This window comes from Suncus etruscus, chromosome 1, assembly GCF_024139225.1.
Source record: "Suncus etruscus isolate mSunEtr1 chromosome 1, mSunEtr1.pri.cur, whole genome shotgun sequence".
Taxonomy (NCBI): Eukaryota; Metazoa; Chordata; class Mammalia; order Eulipotyphla; family Soricidae; genus Suncus; species Suncus etruscus.
Window position 1 is genome coordinate 159,462,829 of NC_064848.1, and position 27,452 is coordinate 159,490,280.

The window sequence follows — 27,452 nt, forward strand, 5'->3', positions numbered from 1 at the left end:
TAAAAGTTGGATGGGGCGTAAGCCCAGTGGTGGCTTAGGAAAGCTGAGCTCAGAACAATGCTTCCTCTGAAGTTACACAGGCAGTTGTGAACTGAAAACAGGAATGGAGTTTGAATCAGTTTTATCTACTCACCATGGAGTCTTGTCTGCAGATAGAAATAATGTATTTACCTCTTCACAAAATTATTGTAAAATTTACTATAAAAATAAAACTACTGGATACTTACCTTCTCATTCTGATTTATTGTAACAGGCTGGATCTTGACTCCAGGGGTTTCCTATTTCTCTTGCTTATAGGCAATAGATATAACCTCCACATGCCCAAGTTTTCCCTTTGGATTGAGGAGGGGTTCTCCCTAACAGCATACAGCAGTGGACCAGAGAAATAGCACAATGGATAGGACACTTAATCGTACACGCAGCCAGCCCTCATTTGATCCCCTGCATCCTATATGGTCCCCCAAGCACTACCAAGAGTGACTCCTGAATGCAGAGTCAATAGTAACCCTTTTGAGTATTGCCGGATATGGCACCTTCCCCACACCAAAAACAAACAAACAAAAAATATGTGCTCAGGGCCAGAGAGATAGCATGGAGGTAAAGCTTTTGCCTTGCATGCAGAAGGACGGTGGTTCGAATCCCAATCACATATGGTCCCCCGAGCCTGCCAGGAGCAATTTCTGAGCGTGGAGCCAGGAGTAACCCCTGAGCGCTGCCAGGTGTGACCCAAAAACAAAACAAAACAAAAAAAAGTGCTCAAGAGGCCTAGTATTCAGGGCTTTGGTGCTGGGGATTACCCATCTGACCACTCAAATGGTGTTTGGGGCCTCAGAGCTTCACCCTCCAATGTAGATGGAACCATGTAGTCCGAGGAATAGAATGGGGATCAGCTGTGGGCAAAGTAATTGCTTTAACCCTTTTACTATCTCCCGGCCCCTCCCTTTAATTCTCACATCCCTACCCTGCCTCTGTCTAGGAGGGCTAGTCCTACAGTGACTGAAGGCGGGAAGGGGCAGGAGCCATGCTCTCCCTCCTTTCAGCCCCAGTCAGGATATGGCCACTCTGGGCCCAGCCCTGACCCCTTGGGTGGAAACAGGAAATATGTGAGACTTGGTGTGCGCTGGGTCTCTGTGCCTGGCTCCACAGCTGATAAGGCTATTGTGTGGCTGCCTGGGATGAGCCTGCCCTGGATGGATGTGTTTCCCAGAGGAAGGAAGGAAGCTTCGCTGGCCTTTCCTGGGCGGAGGAAGCTGTGCCGAGGGAAGGGTAGGGTGCCTGGGGGAAGATGCCTGCCTGGCTTGTCAAGGTCAGCCAGCCCTCTGGAGGGCAGCCCCTCCTGTGCCAGGCTCTCCTTCTGGAAAGGTCAATTTCCCCTGTCCACTTCCCCCTTCTCACTTCCTACAAGAAATAACTGGAGTCTGAGGCCCAAATCCAGGCCAGGAAAGTGTCAACTGTGATTTAGCAACAATAAAGGTTAAAAAAACACTGGGAACATTGGAAGGGGGATCTGAGGCTGAGTTACAAGTGGAGTGGACAGAGCTAACACTGTCCACAGCTAAGGAAACTGGGGTCACCCTCTCAAGTGTACTCCACTCAGAAGAAGGTACCTTAGAGGCCCGCCTGCCTGTCTAAGGAGGTTAATCTCCTGCTCTGGCCCCTACAACTTCAGTTCTGCTACTATAGGAAGAAGCAAAGCTGGTCTTGGGCTTGAGAGATAAGCATTCTGTAGGGGTCCTGTCAGGTTAGGGAGGAATGTGCCTTTTGAATTTCGGTTAACTGTTTTCCAACGGACACAAACAAGTGGACTATAGGAGAGGCCCAACTACTGGGGGGAAAGACTTACCCTTTAACCTGGAGCCCTTGGTGGTCCCCTAGGATGGCTACAGCAATTCCTCTGGTTACCTGGGATAACAGGCATTTCCTCCATCCTCAGCCCTCCTCTTCTGCTCACCCGCTAGGCCAAGAGGCCTTCCAATCAGACCTGGGCTGCTCCAGCTGTGTCCTGAGGCACTGGACCAGACACATCCCTTGGGGCTGGAGTTGAAGCTGAACCAAGTTGCCATCCCAGCGTGAGACCAGATTCCTGGCTCTGGAGCTAGCAGAGAGTCCCGGCACTCAGCACACTGGCTACCACGGAGCAGAATGGCGCTACAAGTAGAGCTGATACCCACCGGGGAGATCATCCGTGTGGTTCATCCCCACAGGCCCTGCAAGCTTGTAAGCTGGGGGATGATCTGGGCTGGGCGGAAGGGTGGTAATGCCCCTCTCAGAGCCAGTAGCCTCTGAGGAAAAGGTGATCAGTGAGGAGGAGTAGCAGAACAAGAGGAGCTGGGGCCAGAGAGATAGCATGGAGATAAGGCGTTTGCTTTGCATGCAGAAGGACTGCGGTTCGAATCCCAGCATCCCATATAGTCCCCCGAGCCTGCCAGGAACGATTTCTGAGTATAGAGCCAGGAGTACCCCCTGAGCGCTGCCGGGTGTGACCCCCCCCCAAAAAAAAAGTAGAAGAGCTTCAGGACCACTAGAGCCATTTTGCAGAGGGCATCTCAGTTTGAATCTCCTCTCCAAGAGCTAGCTCCTTGCACCTCAGTGCAATGGGCTATAAACGGGGCCTAATTCCTAAGTGACAGGGATGCATGGAAAGCTCCTGACCCCCAGAACAGGCTCAGTCAATGCCTCCCCTTTCCCAGTTGGCCCCAAAAAACAGGACTGGCCAACACAGCAATAGAATCAGCCAAGATGAGAGAGAGGAAGTCACAAATGGGGAAGAACTGACCTGCCCTGCGGGCTCGCCCTGGAGTGGCACAAAGGGGAGGGGGACCCCAGGTCAAGAAGGCTGAACCCCATCAGCAGCCACCCACCCACCCTACATTGCGGCCGGAGAGGAGGAGAGGGTGTGGTGTGTGCGTTCCTGCGAGTGTGACGGTGCACGGCGGGTCGCCTGGACCCCGGGCTCGGCCGCTGAGTGTGCGGCGGCGCCGGGACTGCGGTCGCCGACCCAGGCCTGAGCCAGACCCGCCAGCCGGGCGGGGCGGGGCGGCGTGCGCGCGCCGGGGTCTGAGCCCGGCCGGGATGACGACAAGCAGCAGCCCGGCCCCGGGCGGGCCCTGGGCGGGGAGAGCGCGCCGGGGAGAGCCGCCGACTCCGGAGCCGGCCACGCCGCCCAGCCAGGCCCCCGCCCGCGCACCCAGAAGCCGAGTCGCAGGGAACGCGGGAGCCGCGCGGGGCGGGAACAGCCGCGCAGTCCGAGGTACCAGCGGGCGGGCAGGGCAGACAGCTAGCCGGGCGCCGGGCCCGGTCCTCGGCTGCACCGGGGAGTCCGGCTGGGGTCGAGGGATCGAGGACCGCGGGGGCCGGGAGCCGCTTCCGCGCGCCACACTCGTTTTTCGGGCCCGGCGGGCCACTCGGCTCGCTGGCGAGCGTGAGCTCGGGGAGGAGCCGCCCGGGAGCCGGGACCCAGACACCAGCGAGCCCCCCGGCTCCCTTTGGGTTCCGGAGCAGCCGCCGCGTCCCGCCCCTTCCCGTTCTCCGCCCCCGGCCCGCCGCGCCCAGATTCGGGCTCGGAGGTGAGCCGGGGGGGGAACGAAGGGCTGGCTGTCCCGCCGCCCCGGTCTACCCTAGTTGCACACCCCGGGCTCCGCGCGATTCATTCATTGAAGCCGGGGATCGGGGAGGCCCCCCACGGCGCGGGAACGCTCTCCTGGGAGAGCCCGACTAGGAAACGGGCGATTAGAGCGCGATGCGATAAGAAGGGGTGTTGTGTGTCGGTGGGGAGCAGGGCAGGACTTGGGGGGCGGGGGATACCCGAGCTGAGTCTTCAAGGAGGACCGAGAGGCAACCAGGTGGGGCAGCTCTTGGGGCACAGCAGCTTAGCTAGCTGCAGGTGCAAAGGCGAGAGGCTCCGAGTGCCACGTGGGGCTCCTTGGCAGGGGCGCCGGCAACTCCTCCCGGCTGTGTGTGGCCGAGAAGGGGGAGAAAAAGGTCTAGAGCCTGCACAGAGGCTCGCTAGCATCGGGGTAACAATGGGGACACAGGGTGTCTGCCACCGGAGCGCTTATTGCAGGTGCCTGATTAAAGGACTGGGTGTTAAGTAGGGACTTGACACGTGGAGGGTGTCCAGTAAACCCTGCTAAGAAGCGGGAGGTGGTAATGGATCCGCTTTGCATGTGTAAACATCGCTGGCTGCTGTGGAAGAAACCTGGGAGGCCTCGGCCAAGGCCAAGCAGTGACAGGCTGACAGGCGGAGGCGCAGAGGGGAGGTTGCAGCAGGTGGTGTGACTCCTTGAGGTGAGGAGTGAGGACAAAGGCAGGTGTTTGACGCCAAGCTGGGATGAGGCGCGTAGGTGCCTCCCTCCTCTCTGCTGTAAAGACTGTCGAACCTGGAGGAAAGAGGCTAAGGGCAAGGTGCTGTTTACTGGCTCAGTGGACAGATACCTAGAAGGCAAAAGGCCTGGGTCTGGAGCCTGAATATAGCCCTTGTCTTGTGAGCAATAAGGTAGCACCCTCAGTTCTTATCTTACCCCCATATTTTCCCTCCCAACAATTGCCTTAAGTCAGGCACAGCCCTTGTGGGAGAACTGACCAGGGATCTGAATGTGCATCTGTTCTGTGCCCTGCCCTCCAGAGACACGCAGCAGTTCTTTCCACTACCCTCAAGATCCCCCCAAACTGCCCTGGTGTGAAACCCTGTTATCTACGTGACCTGGGGTTCCTCAAAGCTGGGGTTCCTTCTCTCCGGTCCTGATGGAAGGGTGCTCGAGCTTTGTTTTAGAGGGGTGGGCCACAACCAGCCATGCTCAGGGGTTACTCCTGGCTCTTCACTCAGGAATTCTTCAGCAGGCTCAGGGGATCTTATGGGATACTGGGATCAATGTGGGGATTGGCCACTTTCAAGACAAGCACCCTACCTGATGTTCTATAACTCCAGCCTCTTTGTTCTTGGGTCACACCCAGTGACACTCGGGATTACTCCTGGCTCAGAAATAGTTCCTGACAGGCACGGGGGACCATATGGGATGCTGGAGATCGAAACTGGGTCGGTACGAGTCAGCCATGTGCAAGGGCAAACACCCAACCCACTGTGCTATCGGGTCCCAGCTCGGGCCTCTTGAGCTTTGTTTTGTTTGAGGATCATGGTGGTTCTCAGGGATGCTTCCTGGCAGTGTTCCATGTGCTGGTGAAGACTGAACTGGGGTCGAACCCCAAGGCTCTAAATCATTCACTCTAGCCCTTTGAGCTATCTCATTTAAGGCTGACCACCCCTCCACTTCTCAGAATGGACAAGTATGGCATCCAGCCATCTCTGGCATGTCACCTGGCTCTCCCCTTCCCTGCTTTGGGAGACCCACCAATCCTGAAGGTGGAAACTATGAGGTGGCCTTGGGAAATAAGTCCTGACTCACCCACCCACCCAGGCTGCGCCTACAGCCAGCGCCTAGGTGCAGGCAGGCAGGGATCCCATACAGTGTTGGGGAACCCAAAAACAGCAGTCTGCCCCCTAGCTGCCACTCCTGAAGCCTTCGAGTCAGAAATGGCACAGAATCTACAGTGCTGTGTACTCGGCCCAGCAGTCACGGGGTCACTGGGGAAGCTCCCAGTAGGCCGGTTAACCCTTCCCCAGAAACCGGGGGGTTCTCGTGGAGCTGATCCTGCGTCTCCGGCACCCTATCGGGGGTGACTGCCCGAGTCCCATCCCTCCCATCCTTTTCCTAGTCCGGAGACCCGGAGCCCAAAAGGCTCACCTGCCAGCCCCTAGTTCTCCGTCTGTAGTGTTGGGGGGACCCTGCGGCCTTTTTCTGGGGTCTTTAAGGGGAGAAACTGGGTAGCAGGAAGGCGTCCTTCCCACCCGCGTTCCCCGCCCTAACAACACCCTTCTCTGCCCCGCTGGGGAGGCAGGCGGCCCCCAGGGGTGCGCTTGCACCGTGGAGACGCCCCCTCCTTCCGCCGAGGCAGAGGGTGGTGGCTGCGGGGGCGCCGGCGGGCATCCCGGGAATGCGGCAGCGAGGCTCCGGGGAAGGGGGGCCGGCTGGACGCCCCTCAGATTCCCCTCATTCCAGCCGCTTGACGCGGCGGGCGGAGCGGGCACCGCGGCCAGGCCTGAAGCTCCGCCCGGCTCCCTAGCGCCCTAGGATTGCTGCCTCGGGCCGTAGAGGTCCCCCTTGTTAGAGGGGAGCCCTGTGCTTCTGCTGCACACTTGCTCGATCCTCTCTCCTCCGGTCTTCCCAGGCGGTCCCCCACCCCCAAACCCAAGGCCTGTACCTGGGAGAGTTTGCTGCCCCAACCAGCCCTCGCACACCCTAGTTCCCTCGCCCCCTCCAGTTCCCCCTGTCTCCTCTCCAAGCTGGCGTCCTGTCCGCCCCTTTCTGAGGGTCCTACAGGCGGTGGTTCTGTCAGGTCCAGAGCCTGAATGCACCGCAGCACCAGCTGCAAACCCCTGTCCCCTAAGGGAGCCGGCATGTGAACCCCGCGGGTTGCACTGAGCCTTTGAGTTGCTCCCCCACCCACTCCCCCACCCACCCAAAAGCTGTCATGTCTGGTGGCATGCGGACAGGGAAAGTTCTGGAGACTTTGCAACCGGCAGGCAGCCACGCCTAACCTGACTGACGGGCTTTCCCCCCGCTGCTTGAGGAGCCAGACCGGCTGCCTGGGGCCTGGCTGCTGGGAGAGCACCCCAACACTAGCACTGGCACGTGGGTATGGAGAGGGGCGCGGTATTTACCCAGGCCTGCCACGTTGGGCACTCTCTGGACAACCCTGTCTGGACAAACCGAAGTGTTGGGGTGAAGGGGCTTGAAGGCACTCGCAGCTGGGAAGAAAGGGCCGAGCCTCAGGCCAGCATCAAGGCCGCCCCCACAATAGCGAGGCCTGCTCTCAAAGCGCCCCTCGAGGGGACCTAGCCCAAAGGACCTAGTCAGGGTGGGGTTGCAGGGAAGTGGCTTGGGGACACGGTGCCTGGGCAGAGTGGAAGGGTCCAGAGGGTTCAGAGGGTCCAGGAGAGACTAGGCCTCCTTAGGAGGAGAGGGAAAAGGGGTTCTGGGGGCCGGGATGGGATATATGGGGTTTGGCCCCCAAATGCTGCTGCTCGGTCCCAGACCTCATCCTGAGACTGGACCGAGTACTGAGCACCCTCTGCGCTCTGCAGACACGCGGGAACCTGGAGAGCTTTTCTGGGGTTCCAGCCTTTAGGGGCCCGCCCCCAGAATGAAGCGGGGTGAAGAGTCAAGTCTCGCACCAGGCTCCGCCCGCCGGGGCGCGCCGGGCCGGCCGTATTTGGACATTTCGTTCTATTTTTAACTTTCCGGGACACGAGGCTGGGGGCGTTGGCGGAGATGGGGGGCACCCTGCTTCCTCCGGCCCCCTTGGCCGGCGGCCCTCGCCCCGAGCCTGGCTTGGTGCGTAGTGTAGACACGGGCCCGGAAGTGAGTTCCGGGTCGGTGTAGACGCGGGTTCCGGGCCCCACCCTGGAACCCTACGTCCCTCCTGGAAAACCTGAGTCAGGCCGACCCCCCACCCACCCCCGGCCTGGGGGAGGCCGCCACGCCCTCGCCCGAGACCCCCGAGACCCCCCGAGTTGCTGTCCCACATGCAGTCGCTGCAGGGGTCCCCACCCCCGAACCCCCGGGGAAGCGGGAGCCCTGGGGAGTCCCGCGCACTGGAGGCCCTTGGAGGGGGCGGTGCAGGGGGCGGGCCTGTCCCTCCCTCGCTTACGCCGCTGCAGCCGCCTCTGCTGAGCCCCGATCCCGGGCCCAGAGCACCGACTGCTGAGCTGAGCGGGGCCCCAGGCCGGCTGATCAGGGATCAGGATGCGCTACCGGGCGTCGGTGAGCGGGGTGACAGGCGGAATGGGGGTCCCCCGGGGTCCCTCCCTATCCTGGGCACCGCCCGCCCAGGGCCCCGCCAGGAAGAGGGCGCGGCTCAGGAATTTGGGGTGGAAAAAATGTCCCGGAAAGTTACAGGGGGAGGAGGCTCTGGAGACCAAGGCGGGGCCTGGATGTCCCCTGAGGGTCTCTGAGGGCCCCCCCCCCCCCCGACCCCTGACCCAGAAAGCAAGGGGTGGGAGATCTGGCCAGATTTGTGGGCAGCCTCGGGGTTGCATGGAGGTGGGGGTAGAACCCGCTCTGGACCCACAGGGTGCTGTGGGACTGGTATTTGGGTGGTCTAGGCTCGGAGGAGACAGGGAGCCCCTTGGGATCTGCACCAACACCCCCACCTTGCTGTTCTCTGACTTTTCGAACTCTAGGTGTCAGTCCCTTGCGCCTGGGTCCCCTGAGAAGAGTGGGGTGTGGGGTGCGGTCCTCTGCGGAGAGTGGGGTGTATGCTGAAGGTTCCCCGTCAGCACTTCACCCCTCGGTGGGCCCTAGAAGCAGCTGGGCTTTCCTGGGTAAAAAACCCCACTCTGGGTTTCTCAGGGACTGAGCCTGGTAGCTGTCTCTGTTGGGCAGCCAGGGGGGAGGGTGTGGCCAGCTCTGGCAGGGAGGTCCCCTTCTGGGGTGGATTGGGGGCCCCACTGGACCCAAGGCCCACTAGGGAAAATCCCTTTCTTCAGACCTGGGGTGGCCTCTGGCTGGTCCCTGGACATTCCCTCCCCTCCTGGAGATTTTGGGTGGTGAAGGTAAGAAAAAGCCCCACCCTCCTTGCAGAAAAAAAACTCTGAGCCGTTTGTCCTCCAAAGCACCTGTCACACGTGGCCCAGAGCTAAGGAACCTGAGGTCACCTGCTTTGCTTTCACTCAACCCCTCCTCCTTCAGGAGGAAGCAGCTCTGAGAGAGAGGAGGGGATTTGTCCAAGGTCAACACAACATTCTTTCTGGAATTCCTGGGAATTCCTTCTCATGCCCTCCCTTTTTCTTACCAAACCAGTGCCTCACTGTGCTTTAATGGTCTTATTTGCCTGCCCTCTGTGGGAACTCTGTGCTCTTGTGGCCAGATCTCAGGTGCCCATGTGACTTCTGTGTCCTCAGTGTCCTCAGTGTTCCATATGTTGGCTCCCTGGGACCTGAGTCCGCAGCAGCACCTCAATGTTCTGTGTCCTCAGGTTCCCATTTCACTCCCAGCCCTGCAGGGGTAGTGGGAGTCCTTCCTTACGTGAGATCTGACCCTCTCCCCTATCCATTCTTCGCAGGCTCTGGGCAGTGACGGAGTACGGGTAACCATGGAGAGCGCACTGACAGCCCGAGACCGGGTGGGGGTCCAGGATTTTGTGCTGCTGGAGAACTTTACCAGCGAGGCAGCCTTCATCGAGAACCTGAGGCGCCGGTTCCGGGAGAACCTCATTTATGTGAGGCCCATTTGGGGAAACCAAGGGCAGGTAGGGAGGCCAGACTCAAGACCTTGGAGGTAAACTTCTGACACTCCTCCCTCTACCCCCAGACCTACATTGGCCCAGTCCTGGTGTCAGTCAATCCCTATCGGGACCTGCAGATATACAGCCGTCAGCACATGGAGCGCTACCGAGGGGTCAGCTTCTACGAGGTGCCCCCCCACCTGTGAGTGACTGCAGATCCCATCTCTATCTCATCTGACTCCCCTCAGGTCATCCCTGTTCTCCACTTGGATGAGTCATTCAGAGATGTGTCTCTGGTGGCTCCCACAACCTCTGGGGCTCTGTAGCATGACCCCACTTCCCGTCCTGGATGACTCAGCTCTCTGGCTTCCCTCCCAACCTACATAGGCATGACCCCCAACCTCAATGATGCACTGACCCCTGCCTCTGAGGGGCCTCCCAAACATCCACACCCTAAGACAGTCCCCATCCTTGACTCGGAAGGATCTTTCACTCTCAGCCTGAGGTGCTCCCATCCACAAATAAAGTCCCACCAGATATGAAGGTGCCCCTTCCTGACCTGCCCATGGACTCATACCCAAGCTGAGTGGCCTCCCTTCCTCTGTAGGTTTGCGGTGGCTGACACTGTTTACCGGGCTCTGCGCACAGAGCGCCGGGACCAAGCGGTGATGATCTCTGGGGAGAGTGGTGCAGGCAAGACAGAGGCCACCAAGCGCCTGCTACAGTTCTATGCTGAGACCTGCCCGGCCCCTGAGCGTGGAGGTGCGGTGCGGGACAGGCTGCTGCAGAGCAACCCAGTGCTGGAGGTGAGGAGACACCATCAGGGGGACAGGCAGAGGCATGGAGAAGGTCCTGCAATTCTCAGACCCTCATCTCCTCTCTACCAGGCCTTTGGAAATGCTAAGACCCTCCGGAATGATAACTCCAGCAGGTTTGGCAAGTACATGGACGTGCAGTTTGACTTTAAGGTATGTTGAGAGTCACTGCACAGTGTCCCTGGGCTGGGCAGAGGCATCCCCTGGCCAGGTATTGAACAGCAGCACCTATTTTACTGAGTATCTGCTCTGTGCCAGATACGCTTCTAGGGCCTGGGAGTAGAGCAGGGAAACAAAATCAAAATCCCCCTCTGCAGGAGAGACTGTTGTCTAATTTATGTGGCAGGTGCCAGGGCAAAAAAAATACGGGAATAAGGATAGGAGCAGTTGCTATTCCAACTGCTGGGGTGCAAAACCTTTAGGTAAAGGCTGACAGGAGTGAGCAGAACAAACCCCTGATGGGAGAGTTTTGGTTTGGCTTCTGGGCATGGGAAGAGCCATACAGAGAAAGGAAGCAATTGGTGTGTTCTGTGCTAGTAAAGCTGTGAGGTGCCAGGGGAGCTGGAGAAAAAAAGTGGGGAGTCAAGGAATTAAAGAGGTGGATGGTAGTGGTGATTTGGGGTCTTTGTAAAAAATATTTTTCAACTCTGGGGGAGGGGCATAAAACTTTTTATTTCTTTTTTTGTTGAGGGGGACCACACCTGGAGGTGCTCAAGGCTTACTCCTAGCTCTGTGCTCAGAGATCACTTCTGATGGGCTCATGAGACCATATGAGAATCAAATCCATGTTAGTTTTGTTTTGTTTTGTTTTGTTTTTCCGGGCCACACCCATTTGATGCTGCTCAGGGTTTACTCCTGGCTAAGTGCACAGAAATTGCCCCTGGCTTGGGGGGGACCATATGGGATGCTGGGGGATCGAACCGCAGTCCTACCTTGGCTAGGGCTTGCCACCTCGCCGGCCCCTCCATGTTAGTTATATTCAAGGCAGACATCATACCTGCTATATCCAGTGATTTTTTTTGTTGTTTGTTTTGGTTTGGTTTGTTTTGGTTTGGTTTTTGGTTTTTGGTTTTTGGGTCACACCCAGCAATGCTCAGGAGTTACTCTTGGCTTTGTGCTCAGAAGTCGCTCCTGGCAAGCTTGGGGGACCATATGGGATGCTGGAATTCGAACCGGGTTCGTCCTATGTTGGTCGCGTACAAGGCAAACGCCTTATTGCTGTTCTATCTCTCTGGCCCCTAATTTTTTTTTAAATTATCATGATGAAGGCCTCTCCCAGGAAGGATCAGAAGACCATAAACTTACTGAGGGTCAAACCCAGGCCCTCACCCATCCAGTTATGATCTCTATCACTTGTGCCATATCCCCTGGCCATGTGTCTTTGGTTGTTGTTGTTATTGGGTCATATCTGATAGCACTCAGGGGTTACTCCTGGCATGCTCGGGAACCATTTGGGATGCTGGGGATTGAACCTGGGTTGGCCAGTGCAAGGCAAACACCCTACCCACTGTACTATCACTCCAGCCCTCCTGTGTCATTTCTTTATTTGCTTTATTTAGCAACTGAGGCCAGCTAGTGGCAGAGTTGGAATTAGAGCCCCAGGGTGCTGAGGAGCATGGGGAGCTGTTTCCCCAGCCCCTGAAACACAAACATGCTGCCCTGCTAGGGGGCCCCTGTGGGTGGCCACATCCTCAGTTACCTTCTGGAGAAGTCCCGTGTGGTACATCAGAATCATGGCGAGAGGAACTTCCACATCTTCTACCAGCTGCTGGAAGGGGGTGAAGAGGAGACCCTGCGTAGGCTGGGCTTAGAGCGGAACCCCCAGAGCTACCTGTATCTGGTCAAGGTGAGGCGCTGGCAGTGGAGCAGGTGCCTCTAGGAGCATCTCATTGGGGCCGCTAACCCAGCTCTGCCCTCTCCAGGGCCAGTGTGCCAAGGTCTCCTCCATCAACGACAGGAGTGACTGGAAGGTGGTCAGGAAGGCTCTGTCGGTCATTGACTTCACTGAGGACGAAGTGGAGGTGAGGCCCTGTTGGGGTGCCAACCTCCACCCACTTTTCATCCCTTTTCCATCTAGATCCCCCTTCACCTCACAGATGTTTTCCTACCCAGCCCCACTCCATCTGACCACCCTCAGACTGCACCATCTTGGAGCTCTGAGCACCCCCAGTCACCCCTGCCTGCCCCTGCCTCTTGCCCCAGGATCTGCTAAGCATTGTAGCCAGTGTCTTACACCTGGGCAACCTCCACTTTGCTGCTGACGAAGAGAGCAATGCCCAGGTCACCACTGAGAACCAACTCAAGTATCTTACCAGGGTGAGCTAAGCTTGCCGAGGGGAGGCAAGGTGAGGGGGTTGCTGCTGGCAAGAGAAGGGTGCCCATCCTCATGCCCATCCCTCCCTGGGCAGCTCCTCGGAGTGGAAGGCTCCACACTTCGGGAAGCACTGACGCACAGGAAGATCATCGCCAAGGGAGAAGAGGTAGGTGTGGGTTGGCAAGTCCAAGACAGCCCCCACTGTCACCGTTTCCCCTCCCTAGGTCTACCCATGCTGGAGCGTAGATTATAGGATCATATGGGGAGGGGGTTATAGTCAGCAAGGTTCCCGCCTATAGGAATGAACCCACTTGATCCCAACCATGTCTTCTGCCTGCTCCCCACCTTAAACTGCCTGACACACCCATCCCGTCCATGGTGGCCTCCCTCCACACATACACTCACATGTCAACTCTTAGGTTTGCTGGGATTTGGAAGGATAGAGGTTTGTTTCCTAGGGTTCAGCAGGATTCTGCAGGGAGGCAGGAAGGAGCCCATGGCATTCAGTCCTGCCTCCCCCCTTTTCCCTGGCCCCGCTGTCCTCCACCCGCAGCTCCTGAGTCCACTAAACCTGGAACAGGCTGCATACGCGCGAGACGCCCTTGCCAAGGCCGTGTACAGTCGCACTTTCACCTGGCTGGTCGGAAAGATCAACAGGTCATTGGCCTCCAAGGTGAGGACTTGGCCCGGGCAGCTTCCAGGGAGGCCTGGGCTGGGAGCTTCGATCAGCACAGCACTGGTTCTCTGTCCCTAGGACGCAGAGAACCCTGGTTGGAGAAGCACCACAGTCCTTGGGCTCCTGGACATTTATGGCTTTGAAGTGTTTCAGCACAACAGGTCGGTGGCCCCTGCCCCCACCTCCTACACCTGTTCCCCCTCCTGCCTCTCTTCTTCCTGTGAGGACTCTCCAGCCACCCTGAGTCCTGCTCTCTGATTCCTACTGCTGTTCTGGGGCTTCACCCATTACTATGCTCTTCTCTGAGCCCTGTATCTCCCTTGAGCTCAGTGTTTTCCTTACAGCTTTGAGCAGTTCTGCATCAATTACTGCAACGAAAAGCTGCAACAGCTCTTCATTGAGCTCACCCTCAAGTCCGAACAGGAGGAATATGAGGCAGAGGGCATTGCGGTGAGTGGCAGCCTGGAGGGGGCCCCTCCATGAACTCCAGGGGGAAGGCCAAATGTTGCTCTACCAGGACCTGTGTGATGCCTGCTTTTCCTTCACCCCCCCCCCCAGTGGGAACCTGTCCAGTATTTCAACAACAAAATCATCTGCGACCTGGTGGAGGAGAAGTTCAAAGGCATCATATCCATTTTGGTGAGTTCTCTGCGCGGTGGAAGGGCATCATCACCTCCCCCTTTCATGCCAAGCCTATCTAGTGGGAGGCAGCTCGGGCAGGGCAGGGTTGTGTGTGGAGGGTAGGTAAGGCCTGGGCAGTCCTCTAATCTTCCTGTACCCCCTTCTCCTGGCACCCCTCTGCCTGGGCCACACCCTTAGGACGAGGAGTGTCTGCGCCCTGGGGAGGCCACGGATTTGACCTTCCTGGAGAAGCTGGAGGACACGATCAAGCACCACCCACACTTCCTGACGTGAGTCAGGCCACTGGGCTGCCTGGGGAGGGCTGGGATGCCCCACAAACCTAAGATGCAAGCCCCCAGAAGCAGCCTCGGGAGGGTCCATGAAATAAAGTAGCCTGACTTCCTGCCTTTTTTTTTTTTTTTTTTTTGAGAGTAAAACTTGTTAAGATTTCTCAGCTTCCTTATTTGGAAATGGTGTTTTACTTAAGGAATCCCCTGAGGTGAGGAGAAGCAGAAACCTGAACTTCTGCCATGTGCACACATCCTCTCTGCTAGCCCACAGCAACCCTTAAAGGAGATACTTGGATGCACAGAGGTGTGCTCTTCTGCTCCATCATCACACAACTTATCAATGATGGAGGCAGGCTGGTGCCCAGGCTACCAAATACTATGTTCCCAATTGTTATTTTTCTTTTTCCATTTTTGTTTCGTGGGCCACACCTGGCAGAGGTTAAGAGTTACTCCTGGGGGCCGGAGAGATAGCATGGAGGTAAGGCGTTTGCCTTTCATGCAGAAGGTCGTCGGTTCGAATCCCGGCGTCCCATATGGTCCCCCGTGCCTGCCAGGAGCAATTTCTGAGCACGGAGCCAGGAATAACCCCTGAGCACTGCCGGGTGTGACCCAAAAACCACAAAAAAAAAAAAAAAAAAAAAAAAAAAAAAAGAGTTACTCCTGGCTCTGTTGCACTCAGGAATTACTCCTGGTGATGCTCAGGGGACCATATGGGAAGCCAGAGATTGAACCTGGATCAGCTGCGTGTAAGACAAACGCCCTACCCACTGTACTATCACTCTGGCCCCAGCATTATTTTCTTAATTGTAAATTTCCTGGTTTTGTTTGTTTTAACTTTTTGTATGTGTGTAGGTTTGGGTTTGGTGTTATTTGATTTTTGGGCCATACCTGGCAATGCTAAGAGATTATTCCTGGTTTTGTGCTCATGAATCATACCTAGCAGGTTCAAGGGACACCATCTGGGATGCCAGAAATTGAACCCTAGTTGGCTACATTCAATGCAATCACCGTCTGCTATACTATCATTTTGATCACATAGTTTTCAATTTTTTGGGTGCCATTAGTCAGAGGCTTACTCCTGATTCTGTGGTCAGGATCACTCTTGGTGGGAATCAGGTGCTGGGTATTGAACTCAGGTCAGCACAGGCAAGGCAAGCACTTTAATCCTGTAATGCCTCTCTGGCCCAACAGAACTCTTTTCTGATTGTGAAAATAACTCTTGAGAGAAAGGGGGGAGGGGCAGAGAGATAGCATGGTGATAAGGTGTTTGCCTTGCATGCAGGACGTTGGTTCGAATCCCGGAATCCCATATGGTCCCCCGAGCCTGCCAGGAGCGATTTCTGAGCACAGAGCCAGGAGTAACCCCTGAACACTGCCGGGTGTGACCCCCAAAAAGAAAAAGAGAGAGAGAGAGAAAGGTGGGAATGTGTGTAAATCCCACTGAAATCTTCTCAACACAAGTCATCCCTCTTAGCTATTCAAGGCATTTCCTTCCTGCTTTCCATATGTATATAGTTTTTGGGTCACACCCGGCAGCGTTCAGGGGTTTCTCCTGGCTCTGTGCTCAGAAATTCAGAAATCACTCCTGGCAGGCATGGGGGTCCAACCATCTGGAATGACGGGATTTGAACCACTGTCCGTCCTGGAATGGCTGCATGCGAGGCAACCGCCCTTCTGCTGTGCTATCTCTCTGGCCCCTCTATAAATTTTTTTTATAGTTGTGAACTTATTTTAGGCTCAGAGAATGGTAGTTCCTGTCCTTGGGGCTGGAGCTGTATAGTACAATGATAGGGCGTTTGCCTTGCATTTGCCTGGCTTTGATCTCTGGAATTCCATATGGTCTGCCAGTACCATCAAGAGTGACTACTGAGTGCAAAGCCAGGTGTAACTAGTAAGCATCATCGCTGGGTGTGGCCCCAAAACCAAACCAAAACAAAATAATACTGGTAGGTATTGGTATCTTCCTGTATTATCAAATGGGAACTTAGCTCTGAACACTCCTCCAATGGCTCTGACCCACCAAACCTACAAACCACTGTGGTTCTCATCTCAGGTGCCTGGCTAGCCTCCAGGCTTCTGTTAGGATGAACAGCTGCTGATCATCTCTGGGCCTTAAATTCAGTCTATTTTCCTAGGTTGGTGCTAAGAATACTTTGTAAAGTGAAAAATGGGCTCATGCGTATAAACCAGCTTAAGATATCAAAGCCAGAGCAATAGTACAGTGGGTAAGGCCTTTGCTTTGCACAGTGCTAGGTTTGGATTCCCCACATCCCATATGGTCCCCCAAGCCAGGAGTAATTTCTTCTTTTTTTTTTTTTTGTTTTGTTTTGGGGACATACCCAGCGGTGCTAAGGGGTTACTCATGGCTCTGCACTCAGAAATCACTCCTGGCAGGCTCAGGGGACCATATGGGATGCTGGGGATTAAACCTGGTTCTGTCCCAAGTCGGCAGTGTGCAGGTAAACACCCTACCGCTGTGCTATCACTCTGGCCCCCCAGGAGTAATTTCTGAACACAGAGTCAGGAGTAACCTGAGTGCTGCCAGGTGTGACCAAAAACAAAAAAAATGCAGGGGTCAGAATAATAGTATAGATAGCTAGTAAGGTTCTTTCCAACATATGTCCAGTCTGGGTTCAATCCCTGATATCCCATATAGTCCTTCAAGCACCACCAGGATTGATCCTTGAGTACAGAGCCAGAAGTAACCCCTGAGCATCACCTGGTATGGTCCAAAAGAACAAACAAAATACAATTGGCAGCTCCCAACCTCTGTGCAGCAACTATAGCAATGAATGATGCTCTCTCTGTCCAGCACATCATGGTGTATAGAGGCCCAGATGCCAATAGTCCAGGCGAGACAAGGCCTCCTGGAGCCTCATTGTGGCCTCTGCAGGAAGGCAGCTAGCACAGTAGCTGGTCGTACTGCTGGGAGCTTTTCTGTTCCTGTTGGATGCCTCAGGTCTCTTTGCAGAAGACAGAAAAGCACAGCTCAGGTCAATAATCTAATTTTCTCTTCCTCTCTTTCTTCCATACCCCCAGACATAAGCTGGCTGACCAGCGGACAAGGAAATCTCTGGATCGCGGGGAGTTCCGCCTTTTGCACTATGCTGGGGAGGTGACCTACAGCGTGAGTGGTAAGGACCACAGAATTATTCTTCCTGTCCCACCCCTGGACATGGACAGGGCATCTCTTCTCATGTCTGCTTTCCTGCTTTCCCCTCCCAGGGTTTCTAGATAAGAACAATGACCTTCTCTTTCGGAACTTGAAGGAGGTGAGGACCGGGGAGAGAGATACCCCAGGACCTCTGGGTCCTGATTGACTTGACTTCTCCCCAGATTCTGCCCTGATTGCTCCTGATCATCCACCCTCCCTCCTTGCTCTGCCCTGACAGGTTATGTGCAGCTCTGAGAACCCCATCATGAGCCAGTGTTTTGACCGGAGCGAGCTCAGTGACAAGAAGAGGCCAGAAACGGTGTGGAAGCAGAGGGAACGGGGGGGGGGGGGGGGGGGGGGGGAGGGGGGCATGTGGCAGGGTCTGCAGTAGCTGAGGAATGATGGATGCTTGTGAGCGCAGGTCTTTGCACATATTTGTGAAAGACTTCGAGCCTATTATGCCTGTACGGGTATCTTGTGTACCCAAGTCTGTGAGGTCATCTATATAGCTGTGCTTGTTTGTGGGGCCATTTGCCTACTCTCTCATGCAGTAGCTGTTTGTTATGGGCCTGTACAACACAGCCTGGATAGTTGGCTACTCAGAAATATGCAGACTTTGGAAACAGACTAGGGAGCTGCAGTAGCTGGCCTGTAGGAATAAAAGGCATGATGGGGGCTGGGAGGGCTTCCTAGAGGAGGAGGCATTTGAGGTAACTTGGGAGATGAATCAGTGCTTGTCCTGGGAACCTGTGGGAGGGCAGGGTAGGTAGTGAAAGTTCAGGCAGGCTGGAGGTGAGCAAGGAAGGAGGGTTGGAGGGCTGGCAAGTGTGGTGGCCTGTGGTGCCTGATACAGGAGAGCTCCAGTGAGCCCCGAATGGAGGTGGGGTTGCTAGGTTTGGCAGGGAGGGAGGGAAGGAGGCCAGGAGGTCAGTGGAGAGACGAGGGCCGGGCACTACAGGCTGAGAGGTGTTTTCAGGGAGGCCTGAGCACAGTGTGCTGTTCCTAGTTTGAAGTCAGCAACCCCTCCCTTAGCACCCATCCTCCTGGCCCGAGCCCCTGCCCCTGAGTACACCTCTTTCGACCCCACCTCCCCAGCAGGTCATATCTGGTCAACCCACCCTCCACTGCTCTGACTGGGCCCTGTTACTCAGTCTCACAGGTCTACTCTGTATTCCTAACTCAGGACAGGGCTTGACCTGTACCCTCTTGCCAGAGATCTGGGCAGCTCCCCAGGCTCCTCCCTCCCAGAGTCCCTACTGGTCATGGATGTTTCCAAACTTTTTTTTTTTTTTTTTTTTTTGGTTTTTGAGTCACACTGGGCAGCACTCAGGGGTTACTCCTGGCTCCGTGCTCAGAAAATCGCCCCTGGCAGGCACGGGGGACCATATGGGATGCTGGGATTTGAACCACTGTCCTTCTGCATGAAAGGCAAACGCCTTACCTCCATGCTATCTCTCCAGCCCCTGTCCAAACTCTCGTTAGTTCCTTCCTCCACCCTTCTTCACATCTGCCTCCAGTTTAGTTCAGAAAAGTCCTATTCAGACTTTTCCTACCATGGTCCCTTCCAACTTTTTTTGGGGGGGTGGGGTGGGGAGACAGAGTTCCCCCTGGCTTTGCATGTAGAAATCACTCCTGGCAGGCTGGGGGACCTTGTAAGATGCCAGGGATTGAATCAGGGTCCATCCCAGGTCGGCAGTGTGCAAGACAAATGATCTACTACTGTGCTGTCACTCTGGCTTCCCCTTCCAACTTTATTGTTTTCTTTTCTTTCTTTTTTTTGTTTTTTGTTTTGTGGGCCACACCCAGTGACGATCAGGGGTTACTCCTGGCTATGCACTCAGAAATCACTCTGTATGGGATACCTGGGGATCAAACGCATGCAAGGCAAACACCCTACAGTTTGCGCCACTGCTTGCACCACGCTCTGGCTCCTATTGTTTTCTTTTCATCCCTTTTTTGGGACTCAATGCTCAGGCATTACTCCTGACTCTGTACTCAGGAATCACTCCTGGCAGTGCTTGGGGGACCATATGGGATGTTGGGAATTGAACTGGCACATGCAAGGCAAGTACCCTACCCACTGTACTATCTCTCCAATCTCTCCAACTATTTTCTTTCTTCCTCACCCCCATTCTACCAGTGGCTCCCTTATCTTACATGTGCCCCCCAACACATTTATGAGATCTTCATTTGTGGCCTCCTTTGACTATCCTGGGGCCTCTAGAAGGTCGAATGATTCCCCTGTTGAGAAACAACTCCAGGCTACTCCACTTCCTCCCTGCTTTCTGCACCCTTATCAACCATCTTTCCAAAGTGCTGATCTCTTCCTGCCAGTCCCTCCATCCAAATCACTGGATTTTTTTGTTCCACTTTCCTGCCTCATTTGCTATGATGCATGCCTGGGATCTCACACCTCTTTGCTGCCACCCACATCACACTAGGAATGTGGGCCATTGTCAGGAATTGAACTCAAGACACCATGACAAGGGCTAGACAGATAGCACAGCAGCAAGGCAGACCTGGATTTTATTCCAGGCATCACATATGGTCCCCCAAACCTGCCAGGAGTGGTTTCTGAGCGCAGAGCCAGGGGTAACCCCTGAGCGCCACTGGGTGTGTCCCCCTCCCCCCAAAAATGATACCATGACAGCCATTGGTCTATCCCTGAACCCCTCAGTCTTTAGACTCTTTCTCTTTAGGATAAATGTGACTCCTGAACTGGGCCACAAAATTTCAACTCTCCACTGCATGCTAGTCACTCTGTGCACCTCGAATCTCCCTTTGCTTCGATCTTCCCATCCCTCTGCCAGGAGTGTTGGCTCTTCCTTGCCCTTATCGGCTACTTAAGTCCCAGAGGAAGGGCATTTCAGGAAAACCCTTGTAATAAAGCCCCTGAACACACTGACAGATTCCTAGCCTTCGGAGACCCCTAAGCTTGGAATGAATGAGGTTCCTAAGCCAAGCTGCCCTACCAGGAATGAAGTGTCTAAGTTGACTATGGGGTTCCTAAATGGAGCTCTGTCACAGCCCCAGGGCTGCAGTGGTAAATTTAGTCTCAGGGGGTGAAAAGGCTGCTTGGGTGGTGGGAATTGGGCTTTCTTACCCCAGGGTGGGGCCTGAGCCTAGGTCTGGGTCTCTATGGCTCTTGGGTTACTCCTGGCTCTGTGCTCAAAAATCGCTCGAGGCAGGCTCCAGGACCGGCCTTATGGGATGCAAAGATTGAACCCGGGTCTACTTCGTGCAAGGCTATAGCTGAGGCCCCGAATGACCTTTCTCCTTCGACCCCCTCCCCCTTTTACAGGTTGCCACCCAGTTCAAGATGAGCCTGCTGCAGCTGGTGGAGATCCTGAGGTCCAAGGAGCCCGCCTACATCCGCTGCATCAAGCCCAATGACGCCAAACAGCCGGGTAGGCCCTCCCGCCCCCGGGGCCTGTGCGGGCTGGGCCTCCCCTGCTGGGGCGACTGGCCCTCTGCCCACCAACCACCCCTGCTCCCTCCTCCAGGCCGCTTTGATGAGGTGCTGATTCGGCACCAGGTGAAATACCTGGGGCTGATGGAGAACCTGCGCGTGCGCAGAGCCGGTTTTGCCTACCGCCGCAAATACGAGGCCTTCCTGAAGAGGTGGGCGGGGCCGCTTCGGGTGCGGTGGGGCCCAGATTCCCAGAGGGTGGAGAAGGATTTTGCCCGGTTTTAAAGACTATACACAGATGGAGCTAGAGCTAAAATACAACAGTAGGGCGCTTGCTTTCTACACTTAGATTTGGTCTTGGCACCCCTGAGCACCCCCCCTAAAAAATAAAAGAGACCAGAGTAATAGCACAGCAGGAGGGCATTTGCCTAGCATGCAGCTGACCTGGGTTTGATTCCTGGCATATCCCATATGATCCCTGAGCCTGCCAGGGGCAATTTCTGAGAGCTGCTGGGTGTGCTCCCCCAAAAACAACAACAACAAAAGGATGCTAGGTGTTGGCTTCTCTGGGATGCTCACCCATACCCCTCTCTACTGCAGACCCAATGCCAAGCCCAGTTGAGAGAAACACCAGCCCTGCCTCCTAGAAGGCTGGCTAGGGGCCCCCATCCCTACCCTAAGATTGTGTCCACTAATGAGATAAGTTGCTAAAAGCCTCTGAGGAGTTTCCGAAGTTTCAGAAAGGCACAAGGAGGGAATTCCTTTCTGTCACTTTCTAACCCTGGCCCTTTGGCCCCTTTTCTTATCTTTAAAACAAATAGCAGGAGCTGATCTAGCTTAGCACTTGCCTTGTGTGTATGAAGTGTTTTCTGGGATCAACTCCAGCACCCCAAATAATAAAAAAAGTAGTAATGACCTCCTACGCCTTCTGTACAAATCAAAGGGAGCACACGGAAGCTGATTTAGGCCCATGGACAGGGGTACTGACTGGCTGGGGCTGGGTACATTTCTTTTTCTTTTTTTTTTTTTTTTTGGGGGGGGCACACCCGGTAACGCTCAGGGGTTACTCCTGGCTATGCGCTCAGAAGTCGCTCCTAGCTTGGGGGACCATATAGGACGCCGGGGATCGAACCGCGGTCCATCCAAGGCTAGCGCAGGCAAGGCAGGCACCTTACCTCTAGCGCCACCGCCTGGCCCAAGTACATTTCTTTTTCTCCTGTCCTCAGGTACAAGTCACTGTGCCCAGAAACATGGCCCATATGGGCAGGACGGCCCCAGGATGGGGTGACTGTGCTGGTCAAGCACCTCGGCTACAAGCCAGAAGAGTACAAGATGGGCCGGTGAGTGGTCCTCATGCCTAGTATCTGGGGTAGTGTGGGAGACAGTCAACATCTGATTGCCACTTCCCTCCCAGGACCAAGATCTTCATCCGGTTCCCCAAGACCCTGTTTGCCACAGAGGATGCCCTGGAAGTCCGGCGGCAAAGCCTGGGTGAGAGACAGGCCCCACCCTTCCTGTGCCAGTGGGGGCTGTCCTGGAGAGCAGGAAAGAGATCATGGCATTCAGGCCCCTTCTCCAGGAAGCCCGCCACACCCACTCTCAACTGCCTTCCTCCCGCCCTGCCCACAGACTCCAAGCACACTCCCAAGTTCCTTTGCTCCATACACTCTCTCTTCTCTGTCCTCTCTTACCTTTTGTATTCTCTCGATCAGTAGCTTTCTCAGATACCCCCGTTCATGCATCTCTGTGATCTCTGACAATGCCAATCCCTCCAACTCCTTCCCCTGGGCCCAGACTAACTGGCATTTTCCTTCTGAATCATAGCCACGATGATCCAGGCCAGCTGGAAGGGGTATCACTGGCGGCAGAAATTCCTCCGAGTAAAACGATCAGGTTTGGGGCTCAGAAAGCTTTAGGAGGGAGGAGCAGAGGCTGGGGGGCATCTCCCCATTGTGGAGTGGGGCTAAGCCACTTTTGCCCTCCTCAGCTGTCTGCATCCAGTCCTGGTGGCGGGGCACGCTGGGCCGGAGGAAGGCAGCCAAGAGGAAGTGGGCAGCCCAGACCATCAGAAAGTGAGCAGGGATGCCCTGAGGGGAATGCAAAGCACAGGGTGGGGTGTGTTGCTATTCACCCCTCCATTCTTGGGTCCCCCGTTCCCAGACTCATCCGTGGTTTCATCCTTCGTCACGCACCCCGTTGCCCTGAGAATGCCTTCTTCCTGGACTATGTGCGCACCTCTTTTTTGCTCAACCTGCGGCGGCAGCTTCCACGGAATGTCCTGGACACTTCTTGGCCCACTCCCCCACCTGCCCTGCATGAGGTCTGTGATCACTTAGTGGCCACCCAAAGTGTCAGCGGATGGGCCAGGGCTATATTTCAATGGCTAAGGCACTTGCCTTGTATGAGACCAATCCAGATTCAATCCTGACATCCCATATGTTCCTCTGAACTTGCCAGGAATGACCCCTGATTGCAAAGCCAGGAGTAAATCCTCACCACCGCTATGCACGACCCAAAAACTAGACAGACAAACCAGCAGAAGAGCCTAGTACTCCTCTAGCCAAAGAAATCATCAGGAGGGCTCCCCATGGCTGGACCTTAGGCATTGTGCTCTTTTCAGAGAAATGACTCAGGAGTGGCTGGAAAGATTATATCAGTGGGTAGGGTGCTCGCCTTGCACTTGGTTGACCCAGGTTCAATCGTTGGCATCCCGTGTGGTTTCCTGAACCTGCCAGGAATAATTCCCGAGTGCAGAACCTGCAGTAACCCTGAGTGCCTAAAAATAAAAATGAAACAAATAAATGACTCAGGAGTGAAAGGCTTGTCCAACTTGAGGTGTTGTTGAGGACAAGGCCTTGTGACGAGGCACAAGCTTGCAGGTTCAGGGAGAAGGGAGCCAGGCCATTCAGATGTTCTACCTCACTTATCCCAATAGGCCTCAGAGCTTCTTCGAGAACTGTGCCTGAAGAACATGGTATGGAAGTATTGCCGGAGCATCAGCCCTGAGTGGAAGCTGCAGGTGGGGATCATGAAGAAGCCTGTGTGAACTGGCAACAACTGGGCTCCAGGAAGCAGCAGGCCTTACAGGAGGAGGGCTGGCCTGGGGGAGCACTTTACCCTGGATGTACTCTATCCCCTCAAAAGGCTCACTGTCTTTGATTTCATGTCTGAAGCAGAGACTCAGATTCTGCCTGGTAGACAGGGTTCCTCTTCTGGCCCAACTCTCCCAGACTGACAGGTGTCACAGCTCTGTGTCCAAAAAAGCTTCAGCCTCACACTGAGACTTAGGACTGTGCTAGGAGCCAAAGACACACATTGTTGGTCTGAGTGCCCATGTTTCCCATTCTATACTGGCTAGTGCTGAAGGATCCTCACTGCTCAGGCTAACTAAGCCTATAGACATTCTGAGCATTAGCAGTCGGCCCACTTCAGACCCCAAGTCGGAGTTGAACCCCAGGGGCCCCAGGGATTGATACAGAGGGGAATTATCCCCTGTTCTGTCCTGGCCCCTGCCCTTGCTTTAAGACCCCTTCTGAGCATGTTTGTCTGTCTTGGTGGTGGGGTTAGGAAGTGGAGGCCAAGGAAGAGCCAAGAAGAGATCAGGCTTAGCCTCCTGTGCTGGGCCTCAAGAGAGTAAAGAGGCTGTCTGGGCACAAGAAACTGAGTCTTGAGTTGGAGCGATAGTACAGAGATGGCTTACCTGGGTTCAATCCCTGGCATCCCATATGGACTCCTGAGCCTGCCAGGAGTCACCCCTGAGTGCCGTCAGGTGTGTCCCCCTCAAAAATAAAAGAAAGTGGGTTCATTGTCCCATCATCTCCCATCTCTGCCCTATCCCCACAGCTTCAGCAAAAAGCCGTTGCTAGCGAGATCTTCAAGGGCAAAAAGGACAATTACCCCCAGAGTGTGCCCAGGCTCTTCATCAGCACACGGCTTGGTGAGCCCCAGCTCTTCCTGTGTCCCAGCCCTCTGTCATCATCCCTGTCCCTGTCTAACATCTTCATCTGCCCCCATATCTGGGTCACAGGTACAGATGAGATCAGCCCCAAAGTGCTACAAGTCCTGGGCTCTGAGCCCATCCAGGTGAGAACTGCCTACAGGCCATGGCGCAGCAGCATACTTCCAGTTCCACTGCCCCAGGGATGGATGGGCTCAGGGTGTGGAGTCACCCTGCAGCCTCTCACTCAGGCTGCTGTCTCCAGTATGCAGTGCCGGTTGTCAAGTATGACCGCAAGGGCTACAAGCCCCGCTCCCGCCAGCTGCTGCTGACGCCCAGTGCTGTGGTCATCGTGGAGGACGCCAAGGTCAAGCAAAGGATTGAGTACGCCAACCTGACAGGTGAGCCAGCATCTGGGGCTGCCTAGGGGGGTGCCCCTGCTCTGACCCCAGCCCTTGACTAACCCCTACCCTTTCCACCCCAGGAATCTCCGTCAGCAGCCTGAGTGACAGCCTCTTTGTGCTGCATGTGCAGCGTGAGGACAACAAGCAGAAGGTGCCTGTGAGGAGCAGGAGGCGGGGGGCAAAGGGACCTTTTAGGAAGCTCTGGGCAGAGCTCACCCCACCCTGTCTGGCTGGCTCCCTCAGGGGGATGTGGTACTACAGAGTGACCATGTGATTGAGACGCTAACCAAGACAGCCCTGAGTGCTGACCGAGTGAACAGTGTCAACATCAACCAGGGCAGGTGCGAGGGCTCATGGGGGACAGGGTGGCAAGGGCTAGTGGGGTGCAGGTGCACTGGGCAGTCCTCACCCCACCTCCCTCCACCCTACAGCATCACGTTCGCAGGGGGTCCAGGCAGGGATGGCACCATTGACTTCACACCAGGCTCCGAGCTGCTCATCACCAAAGCCAAGAATGGGCACCTGGCTGTGGTGAGTGGGAATGGCAGCAACACCCTGCCTCCCAGGGAGCCCCCCTCCCACCGGCCAGGCTTCGATCTTAGGCACTCTGCACCCCAGCCCTCTTCCCTGGAGACTGACAAGAGGGATCATTTGAGGGAGTGGAGCACAAGCGGTAAGGCATTTGCCTTGCGTGCACTAACCTAGGACGGACCACAGTTCGATCCCCCGGCATCCCATATGGTCCCCCAAGCCAGGAGCGGTTTTTGAGCGCTTAGCCAGGAGTAATCCCTGAGTGTCACCGGGTATGGCCCAAAAACCAAAAAAAAAAAAAAAAAAAAAAAAAGGAGGTACCATTTGAAACACAGTGCAGAGTCAGAAAGATGAAGGGAAGGGCCAGAGTGATAGCACTGCAGGTAGGTTGTTTGCCTTGCATGCAACCAACCCAGGTTCAGCCTACAGAATTCCATATGGTTTTCCCCTAAGCCTAGCAAGACTAATTTCCTGAGTGCAGAACCCAGAGTAACCCCTGAGTATCGATGGATGTGACCCAAAAACACACCAAAAAAAGTACAAAAATGAGAAAGATGGGGGGAGTACAGAATGAGCAAAGGTTCAGGAATGTGCTGTGGGGCAGCCATACCCCCATACCCCAAACCAGTGCTGGGGCTGTTACAGGACCAGATTTGGAGCCTCCAAGAAGGAGGGTACTAGGCCATCCTTCTGGGGACTCCCCTTCTCAGGCACCAGAAGCACCTTCTCTCTGTCCCCTGCTCACTACTTGATCTCCACCTGATGTCCCCACAGGTGGCCCCACGGCTGAACTCTCGGTGATGATGGTGCCCACTGGACTCCTCACTCCTCCCAATGCTTTGCTTATCTCTTCTTCCCCTTCCCAGTTACCAAAGACTTGAGCTTCCAGACAGGAAACTAGGCATACCTTGATGCCTGCTGGCCACCTCCTGCCTCCTGCTCAGCTAAGTCCAAGAGCAGAGAGGCTGGGAGCTGCCCCCGCCCCAGGAAGGGGGGAAGGCCAGGTCACAGCAATAGGAAAGCTGGGGCTGAACCAGCCATGTCAGCCCCACTGCCAATGCCAAATATCTGGGAGAAGAGAACTTTAGCTGATGTTTTCTCTGAGATTTTTTGATGCTTTATAGGAAACTATTTTTTAAAAGAAAAAGCCATCTTCCCCACCCTAAGACACACTGGATGTGTTTTCCCTGACTCCAGTGGGGCAGGGAATGTAGCTAAGAGGCTGGGTGATCTGGGATCTGATGCCCTCTCCTCTACCCGGAACCACCCCCCCTTGACACCTTGTCTGTCTGCCTCGCTTGCCTGCCCACCAGCGTCCTTGGCAGCCCACTTCGACTCTCCTGGAAGCTGGGACTGCACTTGGCAGCCTCCGCCTTCCTGCCTTAAGAATCTTATCACACGGTGCAACCTGAGTGGGCCCAGAGTGAGGGAAAGAATTTTGCAGTAGAACCTGAAAGTTGCACAGATTGGCCAGTCTGGCCTCTTGGAGCAGAGACAGAGGCTTGGAGGGGAAAGATTCACCCTAGATTCCCTAGAACATGGGTATAAAGCAGGAACTTCTTGTGCTCAGCATCTCTCACTGCCTTCAAAGGACAAGGAGCCCCAGGAAATACCTTCATATCCTAAGGATTCATATGGCTCCCTAACCAGCAATCATCCTTGGGGGCCACCAGGTAGGAGGAAGACTTCTACCTGAGAGTTTATGCCTAAGGAGGACCAATGCCCCACTCTGCCGTGCTGGCCCTGGTTTCAGAGACAGACACAGGGCTCTATTGAATGGTGGGTTGTTCAGCCTCTACCAACAGGGTCCTGCCAGGGTCCCCCTGTCCTGAGAACAGAGGGAAGGGACAGGCCTGGGAAGGAGCTGCAGGAGTATCACCTCTTTCTGCTGCTTCCCTCACCTACCTGGAGGGCCTGGGGCTGCCCACTGCCCTCTGTCCCCTCCCAAGGGGCTCAGCCCACTGCTGACACTTCTGCGATTCAGAGAAACACTAAATAAAGCAATATGTGTTTGCCAAA

General features: G+C 55.3%; 1 protein-coding gene across 3 annotated transcripts; it reads left to right on the forward strand.

The window, feature by feature from the left end:
- The first annotated feature begins 2,084 nt into the window (after positions 1–2,084).
- Positions 2,085–27,452, forward strand: MYO1C (myosin IC). Of its 3 annotated transcripts, none has more exons than XM_049782133.1 (32): positions 2,085–2,217; positions 9,121–9,276; positions 9,369–9,484; positions 9,890–10,088; positions 10,170–10,250; positions 11,764–11,943; positions 12,020–12,118; positions 12,300–12,413; positions 12,506–12,577; positions 12,965–13,084; positions 13,166–13,248; positions 13,432–13,537; positions 13,646–13,726; positions 13,907–13,998; positions 17,038–17,132; positions 17,224–17,270; positions 17,391–17,471; positions 20,454–20,559; positions 20,656–20,773; positions 21,788–21,901; positions 21,976–22,052; positions 22,386–22,454; positions 22,549–22,633; positions 22,722–22,881; positions 23,497–23,580; positions 24,405–24,498; positions 24,589–24,644; positions 24,764–24,899; positions 24,983–25,053; positions 25,146–25,243; positions 25,334–25,433; positions 26,208–27,452. In XM_049782133.1, exons 1-32 carry the CDS (start codon positions 2,143–2,145, stop codon positions 26,232–26,234), a joined length of 3,192 nt encoding a protein of 1,063 aa, XP_049638090.1. In that variant the 5' UTR covers positions 2,085–2,142; the 3' UTR covers positions 26,235–27,452. The 3 variants fall into 3 exon arrangements, with proteins under 3 accessions (XP_049638090.1, XP_049638096.1, XP_049638082.1); XM_049782139.1 differs by lacking the exon at positions 2,085–2,217 and adding an exon at positions 3,132–3,250; XM_049782125.1 differs by lacking the exon at positions 2,085–2,217 and adding an exon at positions 7,734–7,820.

Bases quoted from the DNA above. Each gene is read 5' to 3' on its own strand.
- MYO1C (XM_049782133.1), top strand. From the start codon at position 2,143: ATGGCGCTACAAGTAGAGCTGATACCCACCGGGGAGATCATCCGTGTG. The intron at 10,251-11,763 runs GTATGTTGAGAG...CTGCCCTGCTAG, and splicing joins ACGTGCAGTTTGACTTTAAG to GGGGCCCCTGTGGGTGGCCA. The intron at 13,727-13,906 runs GTGAGTTCTCTG...CCACACCCTTAG, and splicing joins AAGGCATCATATCCATTTTG to GACGAGGAGTGTCTGCGCCC.